We start from the raw sequence: 13,207 nt of genomic DNA, 5'->3' as shown, positions 1-13,207 counted from the left end.
TAAACATATTTTTATAAAATATTTTCATATTTTGAAAAACTTCAATACTTTTTGAGACAATCAGTGTTCACTGGTAAAATAATCACTCAATATACACAATTCAGTATATAAATCAATAGTTTTTACGTTGTCATGAAAGTAAATGCTTAAGCACAAATAGGCTTCAAATTTTGGGTGCTAGGTTATTTTGATGAAATCCGAGGAATGTCTACCTTATGAACTATGAGTTATAGTAGGTACACCGTATGTATTTTTATTTCAGGTCACCCTAGCACCCATTTAATTGTGCCTTTGACTTATGAGTATAGAAAACTATGTTTGAAATTTTTATCACGATCACGGAGGTGACCGCCAGCTGGTCTTTTCTCATAACACCTGTACCCAGGGGTACTAAAATATTCATTAAAAATGTGGTAACTATAATTATAATTATTGATCGAATGATTAAAGGAAGACAATAAATTGATTTATTTTATGTTTTACCCCTGCAATATAATTACGGGTAAAAACGTGTTTTGTATATATAATATAGGTAGGCGCAGAATGCGTAAGAATATTAGAAATGTATTTATTTTTTCGGACCACCTATATATAAAATTAGTTTTTGAATTGGAGGGACGGAAAAACATATTTTTTTAAGTAATAATTCAGCGTGTACGCATAGTATGCTTTAAATGTATACTTAAAAGTTACATATTGACAATTGGCAAGTCACAAAAACTATATTTTTTTATCACTTTAAATTTTCCCGATTCTACTTTCAAACATAAGATAAAGATTTTAATTACAATTATTTCACATGCAAATTTATGCTACACCGGTATCAATATAAACCTACTGTACAATATAATATAGTAATAATCCTATATTATACATATAATAATTATATCATATCAAAATCAAACATTTCTGAATTAAATTTAACGCGTAAAAATAAACGAGGTAAAAATTTACAACGTTCCTTGCTCTCAACAATATTGCAATAGTCTCAATTCCAAACCGTATGTATGGTTTTAGTAGGTATATTTTATTTAATGTGCCTACGTTAATTATTCAAACATAAGCCTAACCTAAGTTGCTAGGTACCTATATACTTACTATACCTGTATACTTTTCTACTTGCAAATATTTGTGATGCGAACAAACACCCGCGGGAGATGCATTATTCTAGTTTAGACAGATTTACTCTCGGGATTAAACATTTATTACACTAAGTGAACTTTCTTTTTCGGCTATTATTAACAGAGCGTGGTAGTAGGATTTTGAAGCAAGTGTAAAGAACCCCGCGGACACCCACGTAGTGTTTCGGTACAAACCAGTCGAGTTTATGTAAACAATTTCGTTCTAAAACTTTAACACACTCGCATAAAATACACTAAAAAGTAATTTTAAAATGTTGTATGTAATATACAATATATACATATTTATATATTATACTCTTATTGTTACAAGTGTTTGAATAAACGCCGTTTACAACTGTGAAACCGCATACAGTGGGATATAGCTGTTACTATTATTAAAATGCAAACCATTTGTAACTTATGAAAAACACGTCTTCTTTACCCTACAGAGCCACTCCTAACATCACACATGTTTGTCATCTATATACAATTATATTGTATAAAGACATTCATCGTCGTATCAGAAATCCAGTTTTGTCTTATGATGTATAATAATATAATAATGAAAGCCGTAAGTACCTATATATAATTAACCAATAGGTGTATACAACATTTTTATTATATTAAAACTTAGCCCAAAACCGAATTTTTACAAACAACACATTATTCATTTCCAATTTATACAATTGTCAGGTTTATTATTAAGTTGGGTAGGTAGGTAGGTAGGTATTAGGTACCTACTTATATACTTACCATCTTTTTTTTAATCTTGAATTATTACTTTTTCACAGAGTCTGATTTTCTCTCATAATAAATTATTTTGTTGGTACAATTTTAAATAGGCTTAAATCTTTATATACAGTAATTTTATCACACGCGATACCTATAATACCTATCGGGATACAACAGTCGTATCGATGGAATAAACAACAGAAAACCGAATAGTTAATAATATAATGAGTATCAATGTGAAATGTATTGATGTGTTCAACATCGATTGAGATATTAATTCATATTTTAACACGAATACAATTAAAAATAATTTTAGACTGCATAGTTTGTACATACAGCTATATCTACTTACGTCAACATGACGTGTCTATATTATATATTTATATTCCCTTATTCGTATTAGATGTGTACCTAAATGTCTAGTATTGATTATTTCGATTTATTATTATTACGATATGTTCGTGTACGGTAGTCAATATGTATATAGACACACGACATTTTACAGCTCGGGGCAAACAATAATAATATTATAACATCGTAGTATACGATGCTATCCAATATCCATTAATTCATATATATTATTATAATATCGCTCCAGGTGCAGACATTATATTCGTCGAACTATAATAACGCTATACATATATAATACATATATATATTATAATATATACGTAAACGGGCTCACGCGTTACGTTGTGTCTATGAAATAAATCCGACTTACGGAGGTACATTCAAATTGTATTTGGACAAAACTCGTGTAAAATACACAAACACGCGTCGAAGTAGGTTTATACATCCCGAAACGTATACTACATATATTAATATATATATACATATATTATTATTATTATTATAATACTAATAGTGAATTCGGCGGCGTTATATGACTGAAATTCCATGTTTACAATAATGCGCGGTATTATATATACGAGTACCGTATTATACGTGTTTGAGTTGTTTGTATACATATTATATCGTGAACTTTGAATAAGACAAATATTCACGACCGGCTTTTATATACCAGCTATACACCGCGTTTATTATATAGGTAGGTACGTATAACCCAATGCGATCGCCGCTTTTCGCGGGTCGATCAAAGGCGATGTTGCGAAACTAGAAATAGCCGCCGTCGTCATCGCGCAGTGGCTAGTGTAATAAATTAAATTAAAAGAGAACAATAAAAAATAATAGTAAAAAACCAGACCAGCTTGGCGGCGTGCGTATAGAGGTATTATCATCGCGTATCGATTTGGGATACCGAAGCGATAATATTATTATATTGTATAAGGACGGACCTGTGAAGCAGACGCGGAATGTAGTAAGCTATGTACATATAATAATAATAATATTATTACTATACTTAAATAGCAGGCTGCTAGCTCGGCTGCCGCGGTATAAAAATATAGGTATACTGACCAGTGACCACGTGAGCGTCCGTGAAGTCCGTTTACAACAAATTGTCTTCCGACTGCCACCGCGATCCATCGAGTATAATATAATAACCTAATAAAAAATGACTGCAAACCAGCGACGAACACTTCTTTGCGTGTACCTATATGGCTATATATAGGTTAAACCTGGCATACCCGACCTTTTTTTTACTTGGAACACATACTAATTTTTGAAATGTTACGCGGGCCGCAAGTCGAAACGTCATAATTCGCAGGTTGTCCGTGCGGACGAGGAGATTCAAAAAAAGATAAAATTACAGTAGAAATACCGAAAAGATAATCGTCCTCGCACGGCACACTGCAGCGTGTCATCTCGAACACAATAATTATTTGAAGTTGAAAATTTCAAATTTGTTTTGAAATATCATAGTTTTTTCGTATCGACTCAATGAGTTCCTTCTATAAGCCACTTAGTCACATAAAAACTCGGTGGGCCGCAAGTTGAGTATGGCTGGGTTAAACGAAAAGATTGAAACACAGACTAGGTACATTGATCGAAATTACGATTGTCACCCCCTCCCCCCCCCCCCGACTTCAAAATCCCATCTACCGGCCGATCGCGCGATTTATATGCCTAATATAAAATCTCATACTCTCGTGTTTACTGTGAGTTATTAAATAATTATACAGTGTATTGTACATAATATTATTATACGTAAATAAATAGAGCATTTTCCCCGACGTGGTTCTTATAATATATTTTCTGCTTCCGAAGACGGGTCATCGTATTTTATACACCTGTGCGCAGTTGTACTTCAGTACTATAACCAGGGACGAACCGAATGGTGGTGTGTGGGTGTGGGGGTGTGGAACCTTACCACTCTGCAACAATATAAGATTTTCAAGTTGCAATCAGCAGTCGGCGCTGGGTTAATCTATTCGGAAATTTTAAAGACTTCACTCCTCCATGAATTATTTTTCGAAGATCATCCCTGACAGTAACACTATATAATATGTACCTATACGGTAATATAGTTTGTACCTGCATCCGATCGCAAAGGTAATACAATAAATAAATATCTATCAACGCTGGCTGCTGCTGTACGACTCGATTACTAGCTATAATATATTTTATTCAATTACGCTGCATGCTATAAACCATACGTTATATTATTAAATATAGTATAATTATTGTCTGTTGTCACCGATATCATCCACGCTTGAGAATCTTCTATTGAGTACATACCAAAGTTTCAAACTTAAGACTTGAATACATCATAAAACTGTAACTACCGAGGCGCTAATTTACTTTTTATAATAGATACTTTTTTAATTATAACATATGTTTTGTATATGTATTTATTGCCTATTTGATTGGTTTGGATGTGTACCTAATGAAAGCATATTCTTAAGATAAATTAACAGTTGGTCCCAAACCATAACACACAACTGAATTTACATATTTCAGCCACGTTTAATCTAATTCCATGTATAGACATACAACCGGTTATATATAGCTATATTGGGCTAAGCTGACAGAAAATCATAATCGACTGTACAAAAACATCGCACAAAGGCGTGAGTTTTGTTTGAAAATTATGAATTTACTTTGAATCAGTCGGCAACAAAAAGACGACGTATATATACGCCTGATAAATAATAATATATTCTCAATCTCAGCGGCCACCGCGCGGTATATATAGGCGGTAATAGTTGTTATTAGTTGTTTTATGCCCATATATACACGTTTAAAAAACGAGTGTACACACACACGCATATATTATTATTATTATTATATTATGCATAATATAAAACCCGCAGTTTTTTATGTAACAAAAGCACAGTGATTACGCATATTGAATCGACTGAACAATTGTTTCTTCTCGGACGACACTTCGACACCCTTATCCTGCAGTCCTACGTCATTATGTTTGTTCGTTTTTGATCCCGTCACAAAGCACTATATATATTATTATGAAGGTACCTACGTATAGTATGTATACGCGCGAGAGGAAATGCCCGTGGCGAAATTTCACGAACTGTAACGGACTATATGTTGCATACGATTATACGGTTAATATTATGAAAAAAAATTATAATAACAACAGCAAGTCAGCAACAACACTAGGCATTTGTTTAGGTACCTATTGTGTTCGTATATGACATAATATGTTATACTGCACATACATTATGCAGCCAAAACTGTATATCGAACGATTATGATGTCGGGGAGTCGTTCAAGAACAATATCGATCGAGAATCGCCGATTTCAGTCGGACGGTTTCTTTCGATGTCATATCAATACGTAGTTGTGTCGATGTTCACATTTATAGCTGATATTGACGATATTGTGTACATAATATTAGAGTGGCCCTAAACGCCCATTTGACACGCATTTATACGATCTATGTAACTATATATAGCCATGTAGGACGGTTCGTATAAATTATCAAACGTATGTATAGATACTTAAACTGTATATGATTTCAACTTTCAAGCTACAATGTACATAATGCATCAATATCGCATACGCACGGCGATAAGTGGCCAATAACAATAAATAAAACTCAACACACTATACATCAGACTCCGGTATAAATGTGTTTAATGTTCACTTGAATTTTTTTTTTTTTTTTATCAATTATATTATAATATAATACAATATAAACCGTGTCGATGAAAAACTGTAATCTGTAGACTATACGCAGTGTTATTTACGCGGTACACGCACGTTTTTTTTAAGGTCCCGTAACCATTTTTCTTTAAATCGTCGAGGCGAATAAAAACAATAAAACGAAAATAATAATACTCTCTCTCGATGGATAATGTACGTTAATTTGTTTTTCTTGTTTTAGTTTCGATACAATAAGTATAATCGTATAATACCTAATTTAGTAATACCTATACCACAAACTCCCACAGTCAGCACGTGTACATTAATACGAATTATACCCTACTGGTAAATACATGTAATGAGTATACATATCGGGTTAGGTTTGCCGTAACTAGGGGTGGCTTTTGGTGAGAGGGATTACTTCCAAAATATCGAAACTTATGTTTTATTTTATTTATTATTATATTATTATTGTTAAATATTATAACTGTCTTATCGATTATATATTAAGGTTAAAACAATAGGCCTCACTATGAAAATCATTAATAGGTTATAACTAATAATTATGTTGATGAGATGTTAATGATTATACCTATACGAATAACCAGTGTAAATCTATATAATGTAATATTATATAATAAAAGTAATTGTAAAAAGGAGTTGAACAATTATAATTTTTTAAGGGTTGCCATTTTTTACGGGCAACGAAGTGCACGAGATCAGCTAGTTATAGTAAAAATAATTGTATTTCATAATGAGTAAAATAATGTTTTTATTAACTATATATTCTATAAATTTCTATAACGAGTAATATATTATACTCGCTACTCGTATGTGTGTACCGTAATTTTTTGCTCTATTTTATTATTTTATATTTTTTAGTTTTTACCGTAATATATAATAATATATTACGCAGTTGTGCTTCTCTGTTTTATTTTACATCATTAAAATGAACTAGTTCTGCTCTATTGAAAATCGTTAATCAACCGTCCACTACCTCCACTTTAAAAAGGTTGCTACCATTCAGCAAATATCATGGGAGTCCACTAATTATCCACTAACTATTATATTTTATTCGTAATAATTAATAACTAATGGTCACAAGTAGTTCGATAAAATAAATAAAGCAACCCGTGGCGTCACTCCAATTAAAATTATCAACAAGCAAACGGTCTAATGAGTCATTAATTCTAATGCACAAACAAATTCTGTCGATATCGGTATTATGTTTGTTAAGACTGAGGTTATATCACCAAACCGACTTCAACGAAATAATTCATCGGCGGAGAATCTCCCTGCAGAGGTAACAATTTAAAATATATCGATATGCTGAACTACCACGTTATGAATTATGATGTATAAGAAAATAATATGGAACAAGTACCAATAATTATTTTTAAAAACCACTGCCCTAATATCTTAATTAAATCTGCAAAAATTCAAAACTTTCTTTTTCAGTTTTTGCGAAAGCATTATAAAACAAATTAACAAAATTAGACCTAAAACCGAATTTTCTTGTAAAAGTCATAATGTAAAATTGAATCTGTCTAAATCAGACTCATTTCTGGCTATTATAAAATTCCTTAAGGGAGGAAATATAGATTTCTATATCCACCAACTAAAATCTGGGAAACATTATCACATCTTCATTCGCAATTTATATCCTACAACACCGATATTTTCGATAGAAGAGGAATTACTCCAAAATAGAGTTTAGGCTAGAAACATTACCAACGTTTTACATAACTCATTTCAGCTGCCTCTGTTCATTTTTTGTGCCCCTAGCCTTCATTAAATAACAATGACATCTAAAAATTAAATTCACTTTGTTGAAGCAATAAAAAAATTGAGCCCTCAAAATTAAAGAACTAACCCAGTACATGATTACGGTCATGGATATAAATTATGAATATAAGTCATACTATATTATATACTGTAATACCTAACAGGCTATGTTGTGTACTCCGTGGCTATTCCACACTTATGTTTTTTATCCTAAAGATCGTGAACTACCAGCAAAGTGCACTCTGCTTGGAAACCATCCATCAGATTACAAAGAATGTCGAGTGCCGGGTATTCAAAAAAATGTAACCCCGGAAAAACCAATTTCTTCAACAGCAAAAAACCAACCCAAAATACAATGAAGCCTCAAATATTGTACAAGTTCATGAATTGCAGTTTTAGAAATAAACTAAAATCCTATGAATAAACATAACGTTTTTGGAAGATTGTGCGTATCGTCTATTCGTTGTAGTGTCCACTGCACTATGTTAAATTATTCTTAAAAAAAAACAATTTGTACCTAATTTACATACCTACCTAAAATGTCTAAAATCGGGATTCAGTTAATGTAATAGTTATATAATTATAGCACCCACATAATATCATCTCTAAATGAAACGTATGGTTTTTAAAACTTATAATTTATTTTCGGACGATTTTCCAAAATTATTATCGTTTAGCCGCCACGGAGTACTCATTACGTATACGCGTTTCTCACGCGGCGCGTTCGACAGTAATAATTTAACACGTGCCGAACCCGTTCCGATAAAAATCACATTAGAGGGACTATAGTGACCACCACCCCTTCATATCATTTCCGGTGTCGTCAGCTATACGTTCATCTAACACACATTATACGTGGTGTATTATATAAATATTAAACGTACACTGATGTATGAAGGCACGTCGGTTGTACCGGTTATTTGCACGATCCTCGGATTCGCTTTCGGTATCGCGCGTGGTATACATTATAATATTATTAAAATTTATTATATTTACGATACTATAATAATAATATGTGTCTCGGTCACCAGCTAGCTGGTCGCGAACGTCCTCCGCGCGAGTCTCCCGCCTCGGATGACTCACTATATTAGTATTATACATCGCCGTAACTAATGGAACATCGGAAATCGCCGATAGGTATAGGTACATCGGTCGATGCTATATTTGTACCTCCGCCGCTAGCAGCAGCAGTCAATTCGGCGGGTCGCGCGTAATAATATTCTCGTATAGCTCGTGAATAATAATAATAAAAACCACTCCAATGCCGTCCAAGGACGGAAGACCTTTAAATCAAAACGTCACATAAATATACGGATTTACATGTTAAGAGGAGAAAAAACGGCAAAACTATATACGCCTGGTGTGTAGTCTTGTGGCGGTGGGGAGCACCGAGATGAGTCTCTTGGAATGTCGTACCTACGCACAATACTGGTGATTAATTGTCTACTTGGCGACCTAATGGATTTTATTAATTGCCGCCTCTCCACCCGCCATCACAGCACCGCTACAAAACACGCGCCCACCGCACGCTGTTGCCGCCGATATATTTGTTCCCACCATATAATAATATTATTATACTAATTAGTATTAGCCAATACACTTAGGAATAATATATTATACTTTCCCATATTATAATATATATATGATATACAACTAATATAATATAATACTATTGTCGTTTATACCATATACATATTATATAGTGGTGATGATGTTGATGGTGGAGGTGGTGGTGGTGTCAAACAGGTTCCCGAAACACAACACTGTAATAATATAATATCCTATATAGGCGTAGGTACTCTATCCGTATCACTTTATGCATTAAAATATTAGGTATATCGTATATAGTATATTATACCATGCAGATAAATACCTATACACATTTAATTGAACAGAAATAATACACATAAGAACCGTTCAGACTCCATTATTGTTGGAAGACGCGGCGTGTGGCCGAGAACGGACGCGTATAATTATTTTATATATTAGACACCAATGCAATATCATCAGTCATCACGTTGATCCTTCATAATGGTAATAATTGTAATCTGAACCAAACGATGGCGTTTTGCGTTTTCCCGTTTTACTACGGCACTACTACTATAATACTACTACTACTACTATATTTCTATATAGGTATGAGCCATGAGGTATCATTACTACAACTATGAGCTTTTTTTTATAGTATTATAATATGTACACGGGACCCGTTTCCGTCGATAACATCGGCGTTGTCGTCCACCGAGTTCCTAATTTCCGTCATGTAATAATTTGTTATTTTTATTTTAGGCGTAATTAGTGTATTATAAATTATTCAATATAAACCCATCCGGCTAGAGGCCAGGTACTCACCCAACTCGCGAATAGACGGTAATTGCTGCCAACACGTAATCAAACTGCATGAACCGGAAACGCCGTGGCATTTGCAAGTGACTCTGGACTTCTTCAGCACTGCCTATACAAAACAAAGTTTACACCACAAACATTAACAACAAACAAAAATAAACACTGATAACACGATAATGGGTCATCTGGACTAGGGATATTTGGTACCTACTGAGACTGAATAATGAGTTGTTGCTCTAAAATTGCTTAGGTACTTTAAATATAATTTTAGATCGTCTACATTTCTATGAAATTCACATATTCAATAAAATCTATATTTCCATCATTATAAAGAAAATATGCTCCAAAAATGTTAGTTCAAACAAAATAGTGTATTATTTAATATATAATCAAATAAGGCGTATTTATTAAGTGGTAGTGATCAAGTACATGGATATAGTATATTATGGTATGTAGCTATACCACTTAAATTACGTCAAAATGTATATTATGAAGATTATAATACGTCTAATGTCTATACTGCACTGCAGCGTTTAGGCTATAGTCGTATAGACATAATTTAACGTAGGTATTATTTTTCTATATATATATATGCACGCGCAATAACAAATCATCTTACACATGCTTGTCAATTTTTTGTAGATAGAATAAATTAAATAATGTAATAGCAAAAAAAACCCAACGACATTTAAGCATCGATGCATCATCCTTTTTTTAAACTTGTTGAACTAAGCTTATTAAAATGTACAAACAAGAAATATCATTCTAAATAAAATATGCGAAATTGCGAATTAGTTTTTGTTCGATAGGTCGAATACAAATTAAAGTCCGTGATATACTGCACATGCTTTATACCTATATGTATAGCTGTGCAATTAAGCGAATATAATTATCTGAAAACCCATTCATAGAAACACTGCAGGACAGCTCCAGCATCGCGTGTTTTATATAATATTAAATTGTATTCTCGAATAAATTTATAAATAATTAAATTTTATATTATGTATGTTTCACGAACTAACATTATCTATTAAAAAACAAAATTTAACTAGAATAGATTGATTATAATATGTGTTCAGTGACACGAAAACCTAACCAGTTTTTAAGTTTTGATTACAAACAATATTTATTTTATGTTATTTTTTTTTTCGAATCCACTTCATGCATGACCTCAACCGTACGTACAAGCCAATGACCACAGATTTCGTCCGTATAAACATGTATGGAAAGTACCAATATTAAAAAGACAAATTGGTTAAAAATGATTAGACATAATATACACCGCACACGTAATAATAGCTTACCAGCTACCGCGGGATCTTTTTGAAAATTACCGCATGCGGCATGTATTTAGTGTGGTAGCAATCTTACGGGGCCCTACCCAGTACACATGAGACTGTATACTTAGGTAATAATAAATCATTATAATATGCAATAATATACGCGAGCGATATTCCTGCCCACCTCGCCTTGCTCGCGTTAAATGATACTAGATACAGATGCGCCGCATATTACTAATTATAATACAAGATGAACTTCTCACCCTTCTGCCAGCCTCGTTGTTGTGCAGGTTCATCAAGTTTCGACCTTGTTCCGGAGATCCTTTTCTCCACCGTTTCTCTTTTTCTTTAACGTCCAAAAACACTTTAGTGAACCTAAATACAACAAATATAACAAATATAATCAATAAAAATATTTACTATAGTTTTGTACTTGATACACTAGCGTTAAAATCACTAAGCATATTATGTACCCATCAGTAACTAGTTTTTCGTTTTAAACTTTAAACTGATATCCATTCACAACTGTATTACAATTTAAGACACCTATAATACGAAGTGATCATATATTAATATATTATAATGACGTGTAGGTACGTAGATAATATTTTCTATAAGTTTCTATCTAATAAGATAACATATCGACCTTTACCACTTTCGATGAAATCAATACTACCTACTACCTAGTAATAGGTAGGTACACACGTATTTTTTTATATAAATCAAATTTTTTTTTCTTTATCCAATTATTTCAAGTCCGGTTTAACGTTTCATTATTCATGATATGAAATGTCATAAATAATTATTCAATATTTTGTAATGTATTATTTATACGCATCTTAGAATTTTTAAATTCAATAATATTTCTTGGTTAAAAATTATGTATAATTTACCTATCTAACATTTTCAAATTTATAAGTTAAATGGTTGATTTAGGATTCAAAAGGTATCTTGGTTTTCTTGTATTTACATCGTCTGTGAGTTATGGGTTTAGTTACCAACGATAAAGTATAATAAGTTAAAGTAAAATAACTAATCAAAACTGCAGTCAATAATAGATACTACTTACCTATACGAAAAAAAAGAACTTGCCTACGCGTAATATCTCATGTTTCTAAATAACAGGGCTATAGATAACCTACATGTTATTTGTGATGTAATAATATTAGACTGTGCGGAAACTTTACAGTTATCTAATGAATTTTTTCCCCGAAATTGTGTATTGTCGGGCAGTAACTTTTATCCTGTCCTATAGGTATATACACAAGAATACAAGGTTACATATATATATAATAATAATAATAATAATAATAATTTATTTACGGAAATAAATTCCAATTACAAAAATATTGTAGTGACAGTTTGTGTTAAGTGCACATAATATGGGTTACAACTTAAAAGTAATGTGAATACAAATAACATAAAACAGAACAAAATAGAGAAAAGAACAAAGGAAAAAAGAAGAGAAAAAAAAAAAAGTATATGTATACAAATCTTAAATATTAAATAACGATTTAAACTTAAAGATATTATATAAAAGCAGCATAGTATGAATAAATAATTATATTGAGAGTATAGTGGTTATAAATGTAGGTAAAAAAAAATAAAAAGGGGGAAAATATGATATAGAAAGCAGAGAAATAGAAGAGGATAAGAGATGATTAGATCAAATATTAGACAAATTAAATAAGGTAGTGTTAAATAAATCTAAGTCTTTAGTTGAATTAGCTGCTGACATAAGTATATTTGCAGGGGTATATAGCATATAGTTTGAAGAGAAAGAGGAAAGATAAAAAGTGGAATTATTTCTGGAATAAGATTGGTTTACTCTAAAATTTAAACGTTCAATTATTTCGGGACAATCTATAATATTATGTAATAATTTATATAAAAATTTACAGTTTAAGTTAATAAATCTTTTATTTAATGGCATTATAT

General features: G+C 32.0%; 1 protein-coding gene across 1 annotated transcript in view; it reads right to left on the bottom strand.

Moving 5' to 3' along the window:
- The window catches only part of LOC132943760 (protein Wnt-5b-like), a 66,033-nt gene that overhangs the window by 8,115 nt on the left and 44,711 nt on the right, over window positions 1-13,207 (bottom strand). The window contains exons 4-5 of the mRNA XM_061012848.1: window positions 11,533-11,644; window positions 9,996-10,098 (exon numbers count right to left, since the gene is read on the bottom strand). Coding sequence (XP_060868831.1) covers window positions 9,996-10,098; window positions 11,533-11,644 — 215 coding nt within the window. The remainder of the gene's footprint in view (window positions 1-9,995; window positions 10,099-11,532; window positions 11,645-13,207) is intronic.

This window comes from Metopolophium dirhodum, chromosome 4 (genome assembly GCF_019925205.1).
Source record: "Metopolophium dirhodum isolate CAU chromosome 4, ASM1992520v1, whole genome shotgun sequence".
Lineage (NCBI taxonomy): Eukaryota > Metazoa > Arthropoda > Insecta > Hemiptera > Aphididae > Metopolophium > Metopolophium dirhodum.
The sequence above is the reverse complement of the archived record's forward strand: the minus strand, read 5'-3'. Positions and strand labels throughout refer to the sequence as shown.